At 42.4% G+C, this 23,208-nt stretch overlaps 1 protein-coding gene across 1 annotated transcript in view; it reads left to right on the top strand.

The window, feature by feature from the left end:
- PCNX2 (pecanex 2) overlaps positions 1-23,208 on the top strand; it is a 281,084-nt gene that overhangs the window by 53,717 nt on the left and 204,159 nt on the right. Inside the window, exons 9-12 of the mRNA XM_046654236.1 lie at positions 256-391; positions 11,605-11,750; positions 19,243-19,396; positions 19,483-19,515. Of these exons, the coding sequence (XP_046510192.1) occupies positions 256-391; positions 11,605-11,750; positions 19,243-19,396; positions 19,483-19,515 (469 nt within the window). The remainder of the gene's footprint in view (positions 1-255; positions 392-11,604; positions 11,751-19,242; positions 19,397-19,482; positions 19,516-23,208) is intronic.

Below are 23,208 nucleotides of genomic sequence, written 5' to 3'. Positions count from 1 at the left end.
CATCTGTGTATTTACCCCATGGCAAACTGCAACCCTGGACAGCCTGCATAATTTGAATGTGTGCAAGATGATTCCCCTTCTGCCTGAAGGTAGCTTTATATACACAGTTTTCAACTCTTAACTGCTTATATAAGGTTGTAAAGGCTTACCCTCTACTTGCAATGGGGATCCCTAGTGTCCTTGTGTGTGTGTATAGTAGACAGAGGACTTCTCATACTTCCAGGTGACCACAGCTTTTGTTTTGCCCATCCTCAGAGAGATGCAGATCAATTCCTCCAGTACCACAACTTCTGAGAGTCAAGATCCTTCTTCCGGGGACCCTGCAGTCAGTGCACTTCAACAACAGCTGTTACTAATGGTGGCTCGGAGGACACAGTCAGAAACCCCACGGGTATGTTCCTGCATTCCAGCATCGCTGTTTGTGAGTGTTCCGGAAGCAGGGGTCTTGAAACCTGTTTCTAGTCTGGATTAGCTAACAGAATTAGTCAGTCTTGCCCTAAATTTTACGTCACCGGGTTGTGGATGTATTACTGCATGGTAGTCTGCTGAACAAATGTGAAAAGAAACCGTTTGGGTAACAGATACCCTTCTGTCGATACTGACACGATTGCCACTGTCTTCATCGGTCTTCCAAATGCATTAGAAATTCACTTACATCGATCTTTTGTTGCCGGGATGCCCAAATCCCACAGGAGCTCATTCGGTTCGAATTCCTGGTTTTCCCCATGGCTTGGAAAATACCTGGATGTTTGTTAATTTATTATGGCCTTACAGAGTAAGCATTCAGAGATTCTTAAAGATAAATGTTTGACTTAAAGGGAGAGTTTATTCTTAGAGCAAATGACGGGCTTAAAATCTGAAGCCTCCCAAAAGGTAACTTACTAATGTTCATTCACTTATTCAGTATAAGACCCTGTGAGGGGCAGAGTGAAGCATTCAAAGCATCACATGAGGAGTAAGACACACACCCAGACATGAACTTAGAGCTGCAGATTCAACCCTGGGCATCTCGGAGAAAGAGGATGGAGAAGGCCCCTTAGAACAAGGGACCCTTGGGCTGGACCTTGAGGAAAGCTGAATTTCAGTTGGTACAGATTGAGAGAACAGAATTACAGACAGGATACTGTCGAGTTAGTGAGTGAGTGAGTTAGTTAGTTAGTGAAGTGTCTTTGTGCTGTGTTTACTGTCCTCCTGGCAATGTTTTGATTTCTTCTAAAGACCCTCACCTACGAAGAAATAATACAGTTATGATTGCCTAACCAAATTTTTCCAAAAGATGCTTGATAGTATAGTGGGTTGAAATGTACACATCGTTGGTCACATGTACAAAAAAAAACTGTCGTGTTATCTTCTAACTGACCTCTTATTGCTCTGGAATCCTTATTCCTGCTGACTAGGTGGGAAGGGAGGTTGGGTAGGGAAGACCTAAAAGTGCCAGTGAAAGGTAATCATCCCTTTCAGGCTTGAAGGAGTTTCCATGGGAACAAGTGTTCAGTTAGTTACGGCTATTTCTTCACTTCTGTGTGTTCAGTCTCTCCCTCTCCTCCTTTCCACTGCCTCTGTGTGCAGGAAGCTTTCCTATACTAAGGGAGGCAAGTGAAGGTGGGAGGGTGCCTCTGGTGGCCGAGCGTTGCTCAGATGCCTGGCACCAGCCTCGTCACCAGACGTGCTGGATGGTGCCTGCAAAGGGGTGACTGCTCCTGCCTGGTTAGGGTGCAGTGCTGGGGTCTGCTGACTGCCATTAGCCCTCAGTTCTGAGGGCCCTGCATTCTGCGGCCTCCTCTCCACTGGTACCTTTGGGTTCACCAATCTTTTCTGTACCTCTGTGTGCTCCTGTGGGCCTGGACCCCAGCTTTGTCATCCATGCTACATGCCCTGTGCCCAGCCGCACACAGCTGCCACTCCTAGTTCCCACCACAAGCCATAGTGCATGGGGGGGCCCTGCAGAATGTGAGTTTTCTCTGAGAAACTTGCATTTTCCCTGACAAGACCTGGGAAGCTCCAGCTCCCTACCACCCTTCCTGCCTGCAGAATGTCAGTGTTGAACCTCCAAGGAGGGGAAGGTTACTGAAAGTATCCAGGTAGTTTGGGAAGATGGGAATGTCATTGATTTCATGAGTGGCGGAGCCCTGGGGCAACTAGGAACTTCAAATTGTCAGAGATGCAAATCCATTGATTTAACATCTCAGAAACCTCCCAGATAGAACAGAGCTCAGAAAGAGGTAAATATTGCATGGATAAATTGAGTCATACCACTCGTTATTTTACAGTTAAAATTTTGTAAGTGGCACAATTATGTAAATGAGTATATAAAAAACTAAATTCATATGTAGTATTTCGTTGTTAATCACTTAGCCAAATTCATTGATGAACTTCAACCTTTTTAACATTCTTAATTTTAAGTAAAGTTTAAAAAATGTTAAGTTTTACTGTATGTAAGTATAGAGGTGGAAAAATGAAGATTGCTATCCAGGCTCATGTTTAGACCATCAGTGCATGCTTACAAAGGTCTCATATCAGAAAAAAATGCTTTAGTTTTACTGTTTAGTTTTGAAAATTTAACTGATATCACCAGGGAATTAGATTAGGTTTTGCCCACAAAGTAAAAATTAAGTTGTTTCCTGTTTGTTATCCCACACATATGTAGTCAAGGCTACTGTACTTTCAGCCCTGTGCTAGGGGCATGGTACACAGTGACAAAGAGACTCAGCCCTTGCCTTCAGGCAACTTAACTGGTCAACCCATAGCCGTCTATGATGGAGATGATGATGAGATATGCTCAGGTCTGGGACCCAGAAGAAGCCCCCAGCCAGGATGCAGGGGATCAGGGAGACTTCCTCAGTGAGGTGACATCTCAGCCAAACGTGGAGGATGAGCTGAAGTTAGGCAGAGAAACAGCTTGGGCAGAGGTCTGGAGGGGAGACAGAAGGCAGGTGTGCTCACTAGTCTTGGAGCATAGATGCACAGGGGTAATGACATGAGGAGCTGTTTCTTAGCTAAGTCCAGGAAAAATAAGTGAGAAATAGGGCTCTGAATGCAAAACTAGTTAATGACTTCCCTTCCCCCATCCTCCCTCCCTCTGTCATTCACAGCTGCCCGAGTGTGGCATGTGTGGACTGGGAGTCCTCCCACCACTACGTCCTGTAAACTCTTCTCATTCTAGCAAAGGACCATATTCTACAGGGTCCCATGGTGGCCAGGAGGTGGGCCCAGACCAGAGAAAGGACTTGTTGGAGATTCTTCCTGGCACAAATAAAATGTGTGTGCATTGAAAGAAGCAGCTCTGCAAGGGATGTTCTCAGGAGGGCTGGTCAGCTTCTTTTTGTATTTGGCAGACAAGTGGCAGAGGTTGTTTTTCATCATCATGGCTGCAGAACTTAGCTCCTGAGCACAAAAGAGAAGGACGAAGATTGGTGTACATGTGGAGTTGGTGAAATCTGTTCCCTGAACTCCAGATTAGCGTTGAGGGGATTTGAATATTAGCAATCACAGTGTCACATGCATCCATGTTATAAACGGGTACTTCTCTGTGCCTCAGTTTACCCATCATGCACTTCTAATCTCATTGGGTATATTCTATAGGTTCATTACCATGACTTTAAAATCTTATATTGTTCGATTATGTTGTATAAGTGTTTGAGTAATCACTTTGAAACATCTTCTTTATTACACTGCTGGTTGAGAGGCAGGCCCAGTCCACTCAAAGACACTGTTGGATCTTTGGGAATATAGCATTTTCTGTTTCCGTTTACTCTCACCTGGATCTGGTTTCAAACCCATTCAACTTATCCCACATTAAAAAATGAGATAGCATGTATGTGAATGTGCTTGTAAACTAAGGCTCTGTGTAAGTCTATGAGCGTGAGAGTGGCATTATTATTATTATTGTTATAAATGGAGATAATAATACCTATGTAGAAGAGTTATTGTGAGGTTTAGAGGATTAGAGATAATATGTGGCAAAACTATGCCTTTAAGAATCAGTGACGGTTATTAATATCATCAAAATTCTTGGAGCCGGCCTGGTGGCACAGCGATTAAGTGCACACGTTCCGCTTCGGCGGCCCGGGGTTCGCTGGTTCGGATCCCGGGTGCGGACATGGCACTGCTTGGCAAGCTATGCTGTGATAGGCGTCCCACGTATAAAGTAGAGGAAGATGAGCATGGATGTTAGCTCAGGGCCAGTCTTCCTGAGCAAAAAGAGGAGGATTGGCAGTAGCAGTTAGCTCAGGGCTAATCTTCCTCAAAAAAACAAAAATTCTTATCAGTTATATGGAACTCTTGAAGGTGCCCTTATTTGGAACAGTCTAATTTTTCAGGAAGCTTAGGGGAGGAAGGAAGATTTTACATTCTCAAATGGTTTAATTCTACCCCAAAATATTTCTGAAATGTACTATATATACTTCCCTGCCTTCTTAAACTGAATATGCTGATCATGATTTAAGTTATTCTTGACAGTTCAGATTGATTAAATGAAACTTGAGTATTGTGCTGTAAATATAAATCCATATGGGGAGCGTGAGCAAATGCAGCTACCTTGTTTCTTGAAAAGTACTTGTGTTCAGCTATACCCTGTCTCCCTACTTTTAGTAATCTCTTTCTTCTGGGAGTAGAATAAAGCTTGCCGGCCTGACTTGCTGGGCAGTGTGACACGCTTTTCTTTGGTGAGGCTTAATTAATGAATCAGAGACGACGCAGCCCTTTGGTCAGCGTGTCTATGTATTCACCTGAGTCATAGATAGGAAGTTCCTTCTCAGTCTGCATTATGGGTTGTCCCCTGTGAGCCCCGTCATTGCTGATGCTGTCTAGGAGTTCTGCCCTGGCCCCCTTTCCTCCATGCCCTCTCCAGAGATATCTCTCTTACACGCTCCCATGGCTCACGTCTGTCCCTCTCTCTAGATATATAGGTACAGATATAGATATGTTTATACTTGTGTGTGTGTGTCACTGTGTTTTCAATGCTGGTTTGCTTGTCTACTCTCCAGGAACTTCTAAACCCCTTTAAGGTAGAAATTCTGTTGTGTTATCCTTTGAATTCTCAGCATAGACTACATATAGTATCTGACTTAGATAATCTACAATAAATATTTGTTGGAGGAGTGAATAAATGAGTGAGTAAAATGATGAGAAAAATTTGAATTTGAAATTTGTACCAGAAAACAGGCTAAGAATAGTTGCTATAATTCACTGAAATATTTAGCTCTGAGCTTCCTTGGCATCGAAGGCAAAAAATGTCATTACATGAGCTTTATTTTCTCATAGAAGAAGTTGCTATGGGCTGATTGGTGCTACCTCAAAATTTATATGTTGAAGTCGTAACCCCCCCAGTACCTCAGAATGTGACCTTATTTGGAGATAAGGTCTTTGAAGAAGTAATTAAGTTCAAATGAGGTCATGAGGGTGGGCCCTATTGCAATATGGCTGGTGTCCTTGTAAGAAGAGATCAGGATGCAGACGCAGTGGGAAGACCATGTGAAGACATGGGGCGAGGACAGCCATCTCCAAGTGAAGGAGAGAGGCCTCAGAGGAGCCAGCCCTGCTGACACCTTGATCTCAGACTTCCAGCCTCGAGAATTGTGAGGAAATACATTTCTGTTATCTAAGCCACCACTCTGCGTGTGGTATTTTGTCATGGCAGCCCTAGCAAACTAACAGAGACAGCAAATCACCTTTTCGCTGCATTAAATTCTGAGATGTCTTTTAAACAAGGACTTTCATTTAAGCAGCAATCAATAGCACAATATGCCGGAATCTCTAGTAAGTTTTGCAAAAGATGGAGACATAGGCTTCATGTGATATTTTTTTGATAGAGACTGTCCCAGACAGCAAAGGTGTAATATTAAACCTCAACTTAGGGAGAATATTTTTCTTACAGTTCAGAAAGAATGCTCTCATCTTTGCTGTTGCTTACCCTTGGCCTCGTTATGTGTCATATGTGAATTGCCACATCACACAACAGTAAACCATGGTTACCTTGTGCACACATTTCTTACGGGCACTCTGTCCATGGAGTATACAGGAAAAGGATCCCTTTTGGGTAGAAGGTTTACTATAAACCACCAATTCAATTTCTTTCGAAGAAGATGCCGTTCTTGCTGACATGACACCAGGCAGTTTCCACTAAGCTCTCTTTTATGTTGGAATAGAATTCCAGACACAAGCAGCACTTACCGTCTCAGCTTTCCTGTAATAACACAGTCCAATCCATCCTGCATATTGCCTTTGTGAGGGGTCAGCTTTCCCTTGAAATGCTTTTTGCGTTAACGTTTTATAATCAGAATAACTCCTTGCTCCATAAGCTGAGTCAGGGAATTAGCATCTAGGAACAGAGAGATGGGAAAGTCGCCTCCTGGAGAGTTCTGCAGTGGTCTCCGATGAAGCAGGTGCTGCCCTTACACATGCCGGGAACCTTGACATCAGTGACGCTCACTGAATTAAGAAAGAAATCACGTAGTCTGCCCAAGTTATAACCTTCTGCCTTATAAGTCAAAGAGAAATGTGCGAGACCTTTAAAAGACAGCATCACCTCCATGACTGCCCTTCTGTCCTGTCCTCCTCCCTTTTCTTGTCTTGACCCTTGGTATCAGTCTCTGGTGTCTTTTTTTGTGTGTGTGGAAGATTAGCCCTGAGCTAACTGCTGCCAATCCTCCTCTTTTTGCTGAGGAAGGCTGGCCCTGAGCTAACATCCGTGCCCATCTTCTTCTACTTTATACGTGGGATGCCTACCACAGCATGGTGTGCCAAGCGGTGCCATGTCCGCACCTGGCATCTGAACTGGCGAACCCTGGGCTGCCGAGAAGCGGAACATGTGAACTTAACCGCTGCGTCACAGGGCTGGCCAGTCTCCGGTGTGTTATGTCTGCCAGCCCACAGGAAATTAGAGCCCACTGTAAATCCTTTTTGGAAAAATACAGGGCAAAAGCAAACAAATGAAAATACAGATTAGAATGATACCACCAATCCACATCTGGGTACATGTCCAGAAGAATTGCAAGCAGGGCCTTGGTATTTGCATGCCCATGTTCGTAGCAGTGTTAGTCACAACAGCCAAGGGGTGGAAGCAATCCAGTTGTCTGTCAACAGATGAATGGATAAACAGAATGTGGTATATACGTATACTGGAATTTTACTCAGCCTTAAAAAGGAAGGAAATGCTGACACATGCTACAACATGGATGAACCTTGAGGACATTATGCTAAGTAAAATAAGCCAGTCACAAAAAGACAAATACTGTATGAGTCCACTTATAAGTGGTACCTAGATGAGTCAAATCCATAGAGACAGACAGTGGAAGGGTGTTTGCCAGGGGCTTGTTCCATGGCAGTAGGTACAGAGTTTCAGTTTTGCAAGATGAAAAAATTCTGGAGATCTGTTGCACAACCATATGACTATAGTTAGCACTTCAGAATTGTACACTCAAAAGTGGTTAAGATGGTAAGTTTTATGTTATGTGTTTTTTTTAACCACACTTAAAAAAATACAAATTAGAAATAGAAGATCTGCAGGTGGCTGAGGCATCTAGAGATGGCTTACTGATAGCAGCAAGAAGGGACAAGCAAGGGCCAAGCAGTGAAGGGGGCGATGAATGAGAGCTGTGGCTTTACGGCCCCTGTGCACGGAAAACAAGAGACAAAGCACAATGTGGGACATCTAACAGGCATCTCCCCACTTTATCTGGGACCCCAAGAAGCCACACCCCACTGTTCATATTAACTAAGCACACTCTAACTTCACTACCTTCACTAAGGGGACTGCATGGAAACTGCCTGCCTCAAAGCTTGGTGTGGGGGAAGGGGACAGAGATCCCTCTTAAAACTGTGTAACCACGAGATAACTTCTGCAGCCGGTTCCCGCCGCGTGGATGGTCCAAACACCTCAGACAAAGAATTTATTGTATTTCAGGTTGGTAGTGCCTCCAGGTGCCTCGCAGAAACAAAGGTAAATTTTAATCTGGAAGAAGTGAACTTTAATATTGTTCTCAAAGAATTCATACTGATAAAGATCCAAGGAAAATGTGGTTAAGCGAAGAGCTGTAAAATATGCTAGAAGACATGCCACCGTGAAGAAGAGCCAGCCAAGCCAGCTGCAAGCAGAAACAGACTCGCAGTGAATTTAGAAATTGTCCTGCTCAGATTCAGCGTGTCTAATAGGTATAAAGAAATAAAAGAGGTTGAAAATATAAGTAAGAAGCAAAAGGCCGGATAGTGACCAAGCAGATCAGAAAAAGCACCAAATACTAGACTGAAAAATACACTAGTGAAAATAAAACATTGAAGGTTTCAACAGGAAATGTGGCTCATAAGAGTAGAGAATTGATGAACTGGAAGTTAGATCTGAAGAAATGATTTAGATGTATCACAGAGAGACAGAGGGAAACAGGAAAGGAGGTTGAGAAGTGTGGAGGTCAGGGGAGGAGGGCTGCCAGACTCCTCATCAGAATTCCAGAAGGAGATGAAGCAAAGAACAGGGCAGCAAAAATAATTTAAAATTTAAAGGCTAAGATACTACCCAGATGAAGGCAATGGTATTCTGGTAAACTGGTGAGGAAAGGATGAACATTTTAATAAATGGCACTGGGCAATGGTTTTCTCTATGAGAAGGAAAATGGACCCTTATCTCATGTCATGTACAAAATTTCCTGGTAGAATAACAAATGTGAAAGGCAAAACTATACACCTTTAAGAAAGGTGATGTAATTGGCTGTCCTTACAACTCTGGGGTAGAAAGAGATTTGATAAACAAAGTGCAAAACGTGCAAAAAATTTGCACTTTGTAGGAAAAGATGAATAAATTATATTTCACTTGAATTAAGAGTGTCTGTTTATCAATAACACTATAAAGAAAGTGAAAAGACGAGCCATAAACTGGGAAAATATCTGTAACACATTAATAAAGATCTTGATCATATATATACACACACATGCTCATATACATACATATACATGCACGTATACATATGGATACACACATACACATATGTCAACTAATGAGAGACAAACAAGCAACCTATCAGAGAAAAGGGCAAATGATTGCATGAAGAAAAACTAAAAGTGGACAAAGATGCTCAACTTCATTAATAATGAGGGAAATGCACATTAGAATACAAATGAAATATCATTTTATACTCACCGGATCAGCAAAAATTAAAAATGACCTGCTGCTCCCAAATGTTGGTGAGGATGTGGAACGATGCAACATTTATATGCTGTTGGTGGGAATGTAAGCTCCTAGAATCACTCTAGAAAACTTATTTTTCTACAGTGTTTTCTAGTAAATAGAACATTTCCATACCCAGTAATTCCGTTTGTGGTCAATTTGTGCATTTCCTGGAAAAGTCACACAATTTGTTTCCAGTAAAGTTGAACATCTGGTACAGTTGAACATTTGCATATCTAGCAATTCCATTCCTAGGTCTATGTTCTAAAGAAATTCTTGCACATATGTACCAGGAGACATGTCCAAGGATGTTCAAAATAGTAATAGTAAAAAAAGTGAGAAAAAACCCGTCCTAAATAGTCAACAAGAAAATGGATAAGTAAATTATGGCATATCCATATAATGGAATATTATACAGCTGAAAATGGATGTTAGAACTACAAAACATCATGGATCAGTCTCAGGAACATAATGTGGAATGGGGGAAAAAAGCAAAATACAAGTTGCAAAAGGATACATATGCTGAGATTTCATATCTGTGAAGTTCAAAAACATACAAAACTAAACAATATAGAAGTTTGGGGCGGGGCCGGCCCAGTGACTGAGTGGTTAAGGTTGTGTGCTTTGCTTTGGCGGCCTGGGGTTTGCCGGTTTGGATCCTAGGTGTGGATCTACACACTGCTCATCAAGCCATGCTGTGGCGACGTCCCACAGAGAAGAACTAGAATACCCTACAGCTAGAATATACAACTATGTACTGGGGGGGGCTTTGGGGAGAAAAAAAAAGAGAGGAAGATTGGCAACAAATGTTAGCTCAGGGCCAATCTTCCTCACCAAAAAGCATATTTAAAAAAAAAAAAGTTTGGGATATAAGCATAGTAAAACACAGATGAAAGGGAATGATAAACACAAAAGTCAGGGCAGTGGTGATCTCTGGAGGGAAGAGGACGGGGTTCAGGTGGCCCACAGGAACCTTCTCTGCTAACGCTAATGCTCTTTTTCTTATGCTAAGTGATAGCCACATAGGTATCCCTTGAATTGTTTTTCTTTGCACCTTAACACATCTAAAATTATACATATTTGCATTGACTCAATATTTAGTAAAACTGTATATATTTTAAAAGCGTGGTACCTGGTGTTATTCATTGTAGGGAAAATACGCTGAGGCCCCACAGTCCTTGGGCTTTCCCTGGTTTGTGAACACTGTGGATGAGCAGTGAGTAGACGTGAGCCAGACAGGAAGGAAGTGTTCAAGGGCACCCCGCAGACCATATTTAGGAGCACAAGAAGCTACAACAGCACATTTTTGGAAGACAGCTATGACAGAGGTCAATATTAACTACATTAGATTTAAAGAGGGTAATCTTCAGTTTTCTGAGAAATTCAGCAATATGGAACATTTTATTCCTCCCTGATAATGAATAAATGAGGTAACTATTAATTGATATTTAATTGCAAGCGTGGTCTCTGCCATCCTATCGGGCTGTTTTAACTACTTATGTTTTAAATATGGCGTCAGGTGTCAGAAGAGGTAAGCTTTGGTCTTTTCTCCTTTCTGTCCTCTGTGTTCCTCCCCTTGTGGAGCCCTTGGCTTCACTTCCTCAAGGTCTGCGTCCCCTCTGCTTCTCAGGTGGAGCCCAGCTGTTGTCTGGTGTGCCCGTGCTTGGCCCTGGCATGCCATCAGTGTCTGGTCTGAGTCTGCGTGACCATGACCGTGTCAAAGGGATGTTTTCTTACAGGCACTGGGAGGCCAAGGACTGAGTCTGCCCTATTCTTCTTATATTCCTATTTCCAACCTTGTGCCAGACTTGTAGGAAGCACCCGTTAAGTATTTGTTAGACAAATCAATGAAGACTCACCTTTTTTTCAAAATTGAATTCTTCCTCACTCGATTAGAGTCAATCAAAGATGAATTTGGGGTTAAAATGTTTTAAATCAGGGATTAAATTTCCCTGCCTGTTTCTATTTTATTGGTTTAGATTTTTTTTCTATAAATATTCTGGCTTTTCTTATATCAAGCCTCACCAATGACCTACATATTGCCAATGACAATCTTTTTACTCAGTAAAATTTGAATGTTTATCTCAACATTACGTTAAATAACATGCCTTTCAAAAATTAAGTCATTTAAGATCTTTTGTTGAATTCTGATCTTTCATAAGAATTATTTTCATGGCAGTTTCTTGGCCTTAATTAACAGTAGTTTTGATATGATGAGTAGCATAATTTTAATGGTACATTATAGTGGAATTGAAGTGTATTAGTAAGAAAGACCCTTTTTGTTGATCATTATTCTTTTTTTAGAGGACCCATTTTTGTGAAATATGTTAGTTTACCTTTCAGAATTTGGATATTGGCTTTTTGTACTTTTGAGTATGAGCTATATTTATGATAATAACGTGTCAATATGAAACTCTTTCTCTGTTGCTTCTTTTGGTATCTGAAAGCATGTAAGTCAGGATCTGGAAGACTCATCATGTTCTTCGACACAAGGAAAATTTAACCGAGAACAGTTTTACAAATTCATCATTTTCCCTGGCAAGTGGATTAAAGTCTGGTATGATCGACTTACCTTGTTGGCGTTACTTGATCGGTAAGCTGCTGAGCGTGCACATGGATGGATGAGCGACACAATGGGGGTGTAACAGTGTGTGCTTGCATGCTTATGGAAGAAAAATGCCACTTGCTAAGGTTCTCTGGAACATTTTCAAATTGTAAACCTTTCGAGCTGCAAACCCAGAGCGGAAGCAGTGAGATCCTGACAACTGAAGAAGCTGTAATTTAGCAATTAAAATGGGAGGTGTGAGAATTGAGTGAGATGGCTTAGATTTAAGAATAGCTTTGGGGACAATATTAGGAGCTGGTCTACTCACAGCTGTCTGAATTCTGTAGGAAAGCTGGAGGCAGGGCCTGGCTTGACTGGGCGTGAGCTGAGCAGAGGAGAGAAGATGACGTGGAGTGACTTCTAGCTCTCCCCTTGGACAACTTGGATTCTGTTTCTCACTCCTGTCCGACATAAACTAATTGGGATGTTCATCTCTTCTTTAAACCCTTTTACTCTTTCTCACCTCTGCTTATCATTGTTCCTCAAGATAAAATGCTGAGGGGTTGGAGATGTGGTGACCGGTGGGGAGGGAGGGTCAGGTTGGTTAAGGTGTGGTGGAGATGGGGCCTGGTAGGGGACTTCCCATTTCCATCCCCCTCACCTTTAGATACTCAAAGAACTGGATTATGATCTTTAAGGGCTGTGTAGTTCTGACTGGAGAGTTGGTTTGAAAATTCAAAATGCTGCTACTAATGCTGCCATCAGCAAATGCCGAGTTTCACAGTTAAATGCCAGCCAGTGGGGGCAGTGGGAAGGCTGGGTGCCTGCCTTGCTGTAATTGGTCCCTCAGTAACTACTCATTATAGTAATGTCTTCAATGGTGTGATCACATACTAAAAAACTATAGCCATGCAAAATTACAACGGTAAATTTCAGGACCCACAAGTCAGGGAATGGAGTTATGATGGTTTTTCTAACAACACTATGTTACCCAAGGGGCACACACTTAAGATGAACGTTTCATACTTAACTAAAATAATCCAAGATAATACATTCTATTAGATGAGGCAGTTTTTTGAAATATTTTTTCTATTAAAAAGTAATTGTTGAAAGTTGCACTAGCTTGTGTTAACCCTTCATATTAAAAACAAACATTTCTGTAGAGTTCTAGGTGTGTTATTTTAAAATCCACTCGGTGACAAAAAATTAACTGAAAATCCAGTTAAGGTCTAAAAAAGGATGATGAAGAAGATTATTGCAGTTGTTAAAAGTTTATCGTTTTATGGGTTAGTCACCTCTCTTGCAAGCCGCAATGAGTTTTAAATTCTGTGCTCAGGGATAACCTGGCAATAGCACCGCTCCCTTATCTGCAGATCCCTCAGCTGGCGTGGGAGCCCCTGGGTTCTTGAGATCCCCGTGTGATCAAATTGAGTCCCCACCACTTGTTGGTGCTGTGATCTTAGGATGGCTGGGAAAGCTTTCTGTGCCTCAGTTTCCTATCTTTTAAATGGGGATAGTTATACCACAGGGAGGTTGTGAGGATTCAACCAATTTAGCCAAAGAAAGAGTTCTTCAATTGTTAGTTGCTGTTATTATTATTATTTTTTATTTTATTTATTTATTTATTTTTTGAGGAAGATTAGCCCTGAGCTAACATCTGCTGCCAATCTCCCTCTTTTTGCTGAGGAAGACTGACCCTGAGCTAACATCCGTGCCCATCTTCCTCTACTTAATATGTGGGACGCCTGCCACAGCATGGCTTGCCAAGTGGTGCCATGTCCGCACCTGGGATCTGAACCAGTGAACCCCGGGCCGCCCAAGCGGAATGTGCGAACTTAACTGCTGCGCCACTGGGCCACCCCTGTTATTATTATTATTACCTGGAATGTGGCCCAGAACCCAGACAGAAGAAAAATGAATAAAAAATAGAATCAGGGTAGCAAAAGTTGATGTTGTCAAATCCAGACACTAAAATTTAGGGCCTTAATTCACGGGAGAAATCACCCTTTATTCAGAGCCCATATAAGCCTGCTTTCAGGCATCTGTTAGCAAGCTTGGTGATCTGGTGTTCCAGTGTGCAGTCAATTAAGAGGGGAGAAAGTGACTACATGAACCCCCAGCTCACAGCAAGGAAGGAGGAAGAAAAACTCAAAACACCGACCCAGAAAAACCAAGTGGTTTGGGTCCTTTGCAAGGAGAGTGTCACCTGCAAACAGGGCTGTGGACCAGAATCACCTGGGAGCTTTGCAAAAATGCAGACTCCCAGGCATGAGACGTGCCCTTGAGCACAGTGCAGGGCTGTTTTATGGCTCACCTCACTAGCTCACCTTCTTAACTAGAACAGGTATGATCTGAAAGGTCGGTTTAAGAAAACCGGAATTCACACAATAAATTTTACATTTTTTACCCTGAGAGCTATATTTTTGTTTGAAAGGCATAAATAAATTTCCTTTGATATTCATTGAGGGACATTCTATTTAAAGTAACACATGGATTAAAAACGTGAATTGCCAAATGTAAGTTGAGAAAGGAAAAGTGTGCATAATAAAAAACACTAAGGGTTGGGCAGGAAGTGGAAGCAATTGGTGAATAACCAGCCCTGAGATTGAGCCAGTCGTTGCTGTGAACTCCCACCCGTTAAGGCCTTCCACTTGGCATTTTTCAGCTTTGCTCTGGAATTCAGGCTGATCTCTGGTCAGAGCTTTGTGGTTCCTGTAATTGCAGCCTCTTCTGTTTGCCTTCAGTCTGCCATCCATTCCACTCAGATATTTTTGGACTTGTCCTTGTTCTCCTTTCTGATTTTCTCTTATTTTCTATTCTGCCATTACCCCGTTCTGGAAAACACCTAGGGTTCATTTTCATTTATCTAGTTTATCAGGTTTGCATCTAAACTAAGAAGCTGCCCATCTGTGCATCATTTTATTCATTCGTTCATTCATTCAACAAATGAAAAAAACAAAACCCAAGCACCAACTCCATGCTAGGCTCTCTACTGGGCACTGGGTGAGGAGTGATGAGTAAAACATGGTCCTGCCCTCATGGAGCCTGCGTCTACTGGGGAGATAGGCTCAAACAGCAAGCTGTAATAGGTGCCATGAAAGATACACATGAAGGCCTGAGATAGACGAAAAGAGGGAGGAGGGACACTGATGGCAGAACAGGTGGTTGCAGAAAGCTTTTCTGAGGGGAAACACGCAAACTGAACTATAAAATAAAAGAGGGAGCTAGGCATGTGGCAAATAGAGGCAAAATCATTCATGCTTCTCAAACTGAGCTCATCCTCCTCCTCTTTCTTACAAGAACGTGTTCTCATTTCTCTCATCCTTAAAAGTCCTCTCCTGGCCCCATTTTCTCAGCAGCTACTGTCAGTTTCTCTGCTTCTTTGCAGCAAAACTCCTTGAAGAGCTGCCTTTACATGTTTCGTTTTCTCTTCTCCCATTTTCTCATAAACTCGTTCCATTCAGCCTCCCCCGACCCCAGGACTCCCCTTAGCCTGCCCTTGTTGAGGTCACCATTGACCACATCTCTCAGTCCTCATCTTACTGAGACCCATTTGCAGCATTTGACAGAGTTGATTGCTTCTCCTTGGTATGCTTTCTTCTCTTGGCTTCCCAGGCTCAGCCCCCTCTTGGTTTTCCTTCTCCCTTGCTGGTCGCTCCCGCACAATCACCTTTGCAGGTAACCTCTGCCTTCTGAGCCCTTAATGTGGGAGTCCCGAGATGCTGTGTGGCTCTTCATCTTCCTTTCTCTCTTTGCCCACTTTTCACAAAGTGATTGCCTTAGTCTCAAGGCTTTAAATACATCGATGTGCTGGTGACTCTCAGATTTTTATCTCCAGCGTGGACCTATCTCCTGAATTCTAGATTTGTATATTTAACTATGAGATCGACATCTCATGATTGTAAAAGGAGCTCTTTATCTCCATCTCATCCCAAGTTGCTCCACCTGTGGTCTTCCCCATCCCAGCGGATGACAGCCTCGTCCTTCTGGTTTCTCAGGTTAAAAATCTTGGAGCCATCCTTGTGTCTTCTTTCCTTTCACACCCACATTCAGTCTCTCATAGGAAATTATGTTTCCTGTTCCTCCAGATGTGTCTGCTGCATCTGTCCACCTTTGATACTGACACCCGTGTCTGAGCTACTTTCATCTCTCATCTGGTTACTGCGATAGCATCTCCTGCGTCTACCCATTCTCCCTGTACGCCATTCTTACCACAACAGAGTGAGGCTTTTAAAATGTCCCCGCTCTGCTGACCACTCTGCAGTGGCTCCCCGTTTCACTCAGAATGAAAGCTGAAGGGCTCATAATGCCCGCAAGTCCCCCAAGAGCTAGCCACTCGTTTGCTCTCTGGCCTCACCTCCTGCTGCCATTGCAGACTCTTTTTCACCCACACTGGCCTTCCTGTTATTCTTCACCATTCCAGGCACTCTTCCAGCCTTAAGACCTTTGCACTGGCTGTTCCCTCTGCCTGGAACGCTCTTTCTTGAGATCTCTGATGACCTACCCCCTCGTCTTTCTAGCGTCACTTCTCAGTGAGGCTTAGCCTGACTTCTTGCTTAAAATTACAACGGCTCCCTGCCCACACACTCATAATTCCTCTCACCTTGTTCTGTTCATTTTTCTATTGCACTAATTATCTTCAGATACTATACAATAAACTTATTTTTTTTGCGTGTATTACTTATTTTATTTCACTGCCCACTGAAAAGGAAGCTCTATAAGTTTTGTTCTATGTATCCCCTGCATCCTGAGCAGTGGTGACCACTTTTGTTGCATGAATGAATGAATCAACTTCCCTTTGCAAACCAGCTCCCCTTCCCAATTTCTGCCATTGATTCTGCCATGACCCTTGTGTCATGACTCGTGTTTCTTCAGATTGAAATCTTGGGATCATCTTTATTCTTTTGATCAATCCTTCAATGTATGTGATCCATTCAATCACAGAGTCCTTTCTGCCCAGCTCTTTTTGTTTCTTAAAGTCACATGCCCTTTCTAATTCCTCAGCCATGTCACTTTCCCAGGCTCTCATTACTTTTCGCCTGGAATGTTGTTTCTCCTTGCTCTGGTCTCTTTTCCCTCCATTATCATCTTGTAAACCTGCAAGATAAATCTTTCTAAAGTACAGCCTTAATCATGATACTCCTTGCCCAGTGAGTAAAACATTTAACCTGATATTTAAATATAGATACATGGGGAGCTGTGGGAGGGGAGTGATAGTGGGGGGGGGGGGGGGGGGGGGTAGAGGAGTGAAGTCCTCGTGGAGGAGAATGTGGGGAAAAATAATACTTTTTAAAAACTTTATTCTTTCCCCCAAGTAGAAAAAAAGTTTTCTTCATTGAAATTTTTGTTTCATTTTATTTCCTAAACCTTTCAATACTTTAAGTATACATCAAAATGTTATGAGCACACTACAGAATACATAATGAGTTTTATGGACCTGAACTGACAAAATATATTTAGCTCTATAAAAATTGCATAATGGGAAATAGAAAACACATAGATTTCCCTTTTTACCCAAGATATTTTGGTCCCCCTCAATTTTTTCTTTTTAATTTTCAACTTGAGCATCATGATATTTGAGTTCTTCACTTTTCTGTACCTCTTGATTCTATGCATCTCAATTGCCTGATTGAAAAATGGGCAAAAGATATGAATAGACACCTCACCAAAGAGGATATACAGATGGCAAATAAGCAAATGAAAAGATGCTCCACATCATATATCATTAGGGGATTATAAATTAAAACAATAATGAGATGCCACTACACACCTGTTAGAATGGCCAAATCCAAAACACTGACAACAACAAATGCTGGCGAGGATGTTGAACAACAGGAACTCTTTCACTGTTATTGGAAATGCAAAATGGTACAGCCACTTTGGAAGATAGCTTGGCATTTTCTTACAAAACTAAACATATTCTTACCATATGATCCAACAATCATGCTCCTTAGTCCAAATGAACTGAAAACTTGGATCCACACAAATACCTGCACACAGATGTTTATAGGACCTTTATTCATAATTGCCAGCTTGGAAGCAACCAAGATGTCCTTCTGGATAAACAAACTGTGGTACATCTCTACAGTGAAATATTATTCAGCAATAGAAAGAAATGCGCCAGCAAGACATGAAAAGATGTGGAGGAACCTTAAATGCATATCACTAAGTGAAAGGAGCCCATCTGGAAGGGCTGCATACTGTATGATGATACTGTAACGGTAGATACATGTCCAAACCCGTAGAATGTACACCGTCAAGAATGGACCATGATGTAGACCAGGGACTTTGGTTGATAATGAGGTGTCAGTGTTCCTCGATTATAACAAATGTACCACTCTTGTGGGGGATATTGATAGTGGGGGAGGCTGGGTATATGTGTTTGGAGGGAGGGGCTGTGTGGAAAGTCTGTACTTTCCCCTTAATTTTGCTGTGAATCTAAAACTGTGTTAAGGCATAAAGTCTATTAATTAAAAAAATAATGCTCAGGAGTGCCTCCATGCCAGGAATGAAGTAGCCAATTGTCCCTGTCGAAAAATGAGCTTAATTTAATGAGAGACCAGTATGTACATGAGCAAAAATTGATGAGGTAAGGAATATACTCAGAATTCTGTGAATGACCCATCTACCTGACCTTGTGGTCCATGCCAACCTCCTTTAATCCGTTTCAATCGCCCCTTCCCATAACTCCACCCTGCATCTTGTCCTCCTGTGAAAATCTCCCACCTCTGAAGTCGTCATCTTAGCCTCTGCTCATCTGTCATATGCCCTTTAACGTTCCCATACCATTGCTAGCACTTTGACCCCCCGCCCCCCATTTTCTCCCATCTGGCAGCTCTTCCTGTCCTCAGTTCCCTCCGCATCCTACTTAGGCTCCATGATCCAGCCTTCAGCCCCTTTGTTTTGACGTCCTAGAACTCCCTTACTTTGTCCCTTTGCACACCCACTGACAACACCCCACTCTGCATGAGCCCACCTCTCTGGCCCACCCCGCTTATGCAAAGTCCCCCAAGAGAAAAGCACCCAGTGAGACTGTGGTCATGACACACCTCAGTCAGACCCTCTGCACTGTCAGCTCTCAGGCTGGAGCTCTCCCAGCTTCTGAAACTAAGCAGCAAATCCTGGCTGTGGAGATTGTATGTGGAGAGGATTTCCTGCTTTAGCCAGGTGTTAATGCACCTCCTCCCCCCTTTAAAGGAGCTAGTGAAGGTCTTTATCTGAGACACATTTCACTGTTGTGGATGGAATGATTAATTGCTTTCTCCCAGTAAACCCAGCTTAGTGGACCAGGAGACCCAATGGGATTATATTTCATTTGTTTCAATAACAGAAATCTGGGGTTAAAATATGGATTTCGTTTATAAAACACAGGAATAAAGTAAGGAAGAAACCTTAAAATCTTGTTAGCAGAACAGAGGCATGCTTGGGATAACTACTGTGTTGTGACTGTGTCTTTGTAGAAGCATGCCGGTGTTCTCTGTTGAAGAAGAGGTAGACTTACCTTTTATCACCTTCGTTTTTATTTGGTTATTTTGCGCAGAACTGAAGATGTCAAGGAAAATGTGCTGGCGATTTTACTCATCGTCCTGGTTTCCCTACTGGGATTTCTGACCTTGAACCGAGGCTTTTGCAAAGACATGTGGGTGCTCCTCTTCTGCCTGGTCATGGCCAGCTGCCAGTATTCCCTGTTAAAGGCAAGACCACGTCTAATTCTTACCATCACTAATGTATCCTTGAAATCATGAGATGATGACACAGACACTTCTGATTTGTGTTCTAGAGTGTCCAGCCTGACCCCGCCTCGCCAATACATGTAAGTTTCCAATAACAGGCACGTAGCTTGTCTTGTCTGCTTGTGTTGAAGATAGGGGAACAGCCAAATCTATTCGCAAGGCAAAATATATATCAATGTACATATATTTGAGTATGTAAATGGTAATATTAGTGCCTGGTGGCCAAGTTCAGGCTTTAGATCTGAGAGCATGGTGTGAGTGGTAGTGGGGTATGGACGAGAGTGTATGGAGAGTCTTTTCTATCCCACTGGACTCGTGTCAGGAAAGACCGTGCAGCCTGGTGGGGAAGACTGTAGGCCCTGCAATCAGACAGACTGCCTACATTTGTTTCGTGGTTCCTGGGCTTGAATGTTGGACCCTGAGCAAGATGTGTATGCTCCATGCCTCAGTTTCCCTATCTGTAGATAAGGATGATAAAAATGCCTATGGGGATTAAATAATCCATGTAGCATGCTTAAAACAGTGCCTGGGACATAGGAATTGCTTAATAAAGGGTAGCTATCATTATTGGTCATGTCAGTTATGTAAACATGAATCATTACTCTTTTTACTGATTCGGCTGTGCCTTCCCCTATGGGACCCTGTCGGGCAGGGTCTGGCACTGTCCCCTGGTATGCCACCACATGCCTTTGCACTGAGCCACTGCCTGGTGGACTTCCCAGCTCTTTGAGAAACATTCCTTCCTTTGTTATGGCAAGCTCCTGTGGGCCTCGAAAAACCCTTCCAATGAAAGAAAGCTTGATCTTCCCTCTATTGTGTTTTAGAAGAATTCATATCCAGACTTAGGACTGCTTTTAAATCTGTGATAGCTTATGTTTAGCTCGTAGTAATTAAAAAAGCTTATAATTGGACGATCGGTGGCGTACATTGCTGTCTTGTTAAATTCCTCTGTTCCCCATAATTGGTTTACATATAGTACATCTTCTTTTATCCCAGAGTCTGAATGTCAAGATAAGTAGAAGCAGCATAATTAGGGTATGAAGATGCATTGTTGTGATTATCCTCAGAAGTCTGGGTTAGGTGGTGCGAGGAGAGATGTGCGGCTCTGAAGTGTTTTGTTCGAGCCCACCTGAGATGCCACACCACTGTCCTCCTGCTTCAGTAAATAAACCCTGCTTTCTAGTGACAGGACTTTAGTGTCACTGTTTTTCTGGGTGACTTGGGGGGAGGGGTGTTGGATGCTATTAAACGTTCATTTCCTGCATGTGCTTTCAGGAGTAATGCAGAACGTGCTAGTCAAGGTGGATGGCGAGAACGGCTGTGTGTTCCCTGTGGATCTGTAATGTCTGTTAGCTGGACCTCTGTGTCATTGCTGGAAGCTGGAGTTATATTGGCTGTATTGATCTAGTTGCCAGAAGAGTCGATCAAGCTGCTGTCCCTTTATGTGAGCCAGCCTGTCATGGTGAGATAGTAAGAAATGACTTTTCTTACTGTCACAGTAAGCCATGTCAGACAGCTAACCATGTTTATTGCAGTAATTAATTCCCTTACACAAATTTCGAAGTAGATTATCCCCTGATTTGACTTGGCATTCCTCTAACAGTTCTAGTGAGGAAAGAAAATGTGGAAGCTCTGAAATATTTCCTCTTGCAACCTAACTGAGCCATGCAGGCATTTAGAAGGCTGATATATTATGTCCAGTGATGGATGAGAAAACCTCAGAAAGCAGGTGGTCAACAGAGTGAACCAAGTCTGGGCGGAGACGGTCCTCAAGCCTGCCACTGTCTCTACCCCTGGCTAATTGTCACTCATCAGGGACTGTCACTTGAACCAAAGTGCTTTTCTAAACTACTTTATTTTGTACATTTGTAAGGAGGGGCTCTTAATAAGTTCAGTCAATTCTTGCTCTTAGAGTGATTGACTTTTTTCCTTTGTTTCCTTCCAGGAGCACAGAAGTGGCAAATTTTGGGCAAGTTGTTAAAACCAGAAAATAACAAATTAAAAGTAAAGTTTTTGCATAACACTGTATATATTTCAGATATAAGTGCAGAATTAATAATGACATGCTAATAGATATGGCACAGTATACCCTGGGCTTGAAGGAAATGCATCTGACTGTGAAAGAAAATGGGTCCAGGAGAGCTTAAAACCTGAGAGTTCGGTGTGGATACTGGAAGCAATCTGAGCATCAGAGACTGGCAGTATAGTAATGGGTGGTGAGGATATTACTTAGCAGACACAGATTTATACACAGGTCTAACCAACAATAACCACTAATGATCACCCAGAAAGCAAAATTCAGTAGGATATTTGACAGGCGGCAAAAACTGGGATCACCTGCACAGAGCCAGGGTCGGGGCCATTCTCAGCACCTGCAGGGACGCTGAGTCCGTGCGGCCGGGGCAGCCCCTGGGAATCTGCATTTTCACCCCCCTCCCGACCCACATCCCCGGGTAATGATGGTGGAGGCAATCTCAGATCACAATGAGAAACGTGGGTAGCTGGAAGCCAGCAGGTTTGGGATTAATTCCAGCCTTGCCATCCACAAACTATGGGATCTTGGGCAAGTCACTTCTCTGAATCTCAGGTTTTTCATCTGTAAAGGAGGAAGTAATAAAATAGGATTGTAAGAGGATTAAACAAGATAATGTACATGAAGTGTTCTGCAAATGTTAGCAATTTTTTTGTGAGTAAGATATGGATAATAATAACCACCTCAGTTGGATTTGGTAAAGAGTGAATTGGACACTATATATATATATATATATACACAATGCGCCCATTGCAGGGCCTGGAATATACAAAGTCCTGTGTACACGTCACGTTTCCTTCCCTTTCTCCTTCCACTCTGCATATTTATCTTGTTTCCTTGCTCACAGTACAAACTAAAGAGCAAGGGCTATAACTTATGACATGTTCTAGTCAATGAACTGTGGCTACTGTGAAGTGAAGGCATTTGGTACCACTTCAGGTTATATAAAAGTCACTGGGAATGATTTTTTTAAATAAACTTTTTATTTTAGAACAGTTTTAGTTTTGCAGAAAAATTGGGAAGCTAGAACAGAGAGTTCGCATATAACCCCATACCCGGTTCCCCTGTGGTTAACCTCTTTCATCAGTATGCTACGTTTGTCACAATTAATGAACCAATATTGATATATTATTGTTAATTAAAGTCCATATTTTACTCAGATTTCCTTAGGTTTTACCTACTGCCTTTACCACACCACATTACTTTACTACATTACGTTCAGTTATCATGTGTCTTTGGCCTCATCTTGGCTGTGCCGGCTTCTCAGACTTTCCTTGTTTTTGATGCTCTGGACAGTGTGGGGGAATGTTGCTCAGGGATTTTGTAGACTGTCCCTCGGTTGGAACTTATCTGGTATTTATCTCATGATTAGACTGGAGTTACAGATTTTGGGGAGGAAGACCACAGAGGTAAAGAGCCATTTTCATCACATCGTATCGAGGGTGCATACTGTCAACGTGACTTACCACTGTTGATGTTGACCGTGACCACCTAGTTAGGGTGGTGTTTTTCCGAGGAGTGATTTTGAATGACATAAAATAATTTCTCAATCCTCAGACCTAGATATAAGAAGGTCAGCTTAGTTTTAGTGGATCTGATTAAAAGTTAAGTAATATTTACCTATTTTCTATTTACTTGTATAGTTACTAGCTCAAAAGAGTAATCTTTAAAGCATGAGCCATTCCGAATTGCCTTCTTTTGGTTCTCATGTACTAAATGTATGCCATTAAAGAGGGGCAGA

This window comes from Equus quagga, chromosome 2 (assembly GCF_021613505.1).
Source record: "Equus quagga isolate Etosha38 chromosome 2, UCLA_HA_Equagga_1.0, whole genome shotgun sequence".
In the NCBI taxonomy this organism is placed as follows: domain Eukaryota; kingdom Metazoa; phylum Chordata; class Mammalia; order Perissodactyla; family Equidae; genus Equus; species Equus quagga.
This window is presented reverse-complemented; position numbering and strand designations above follow the sequence as displayed.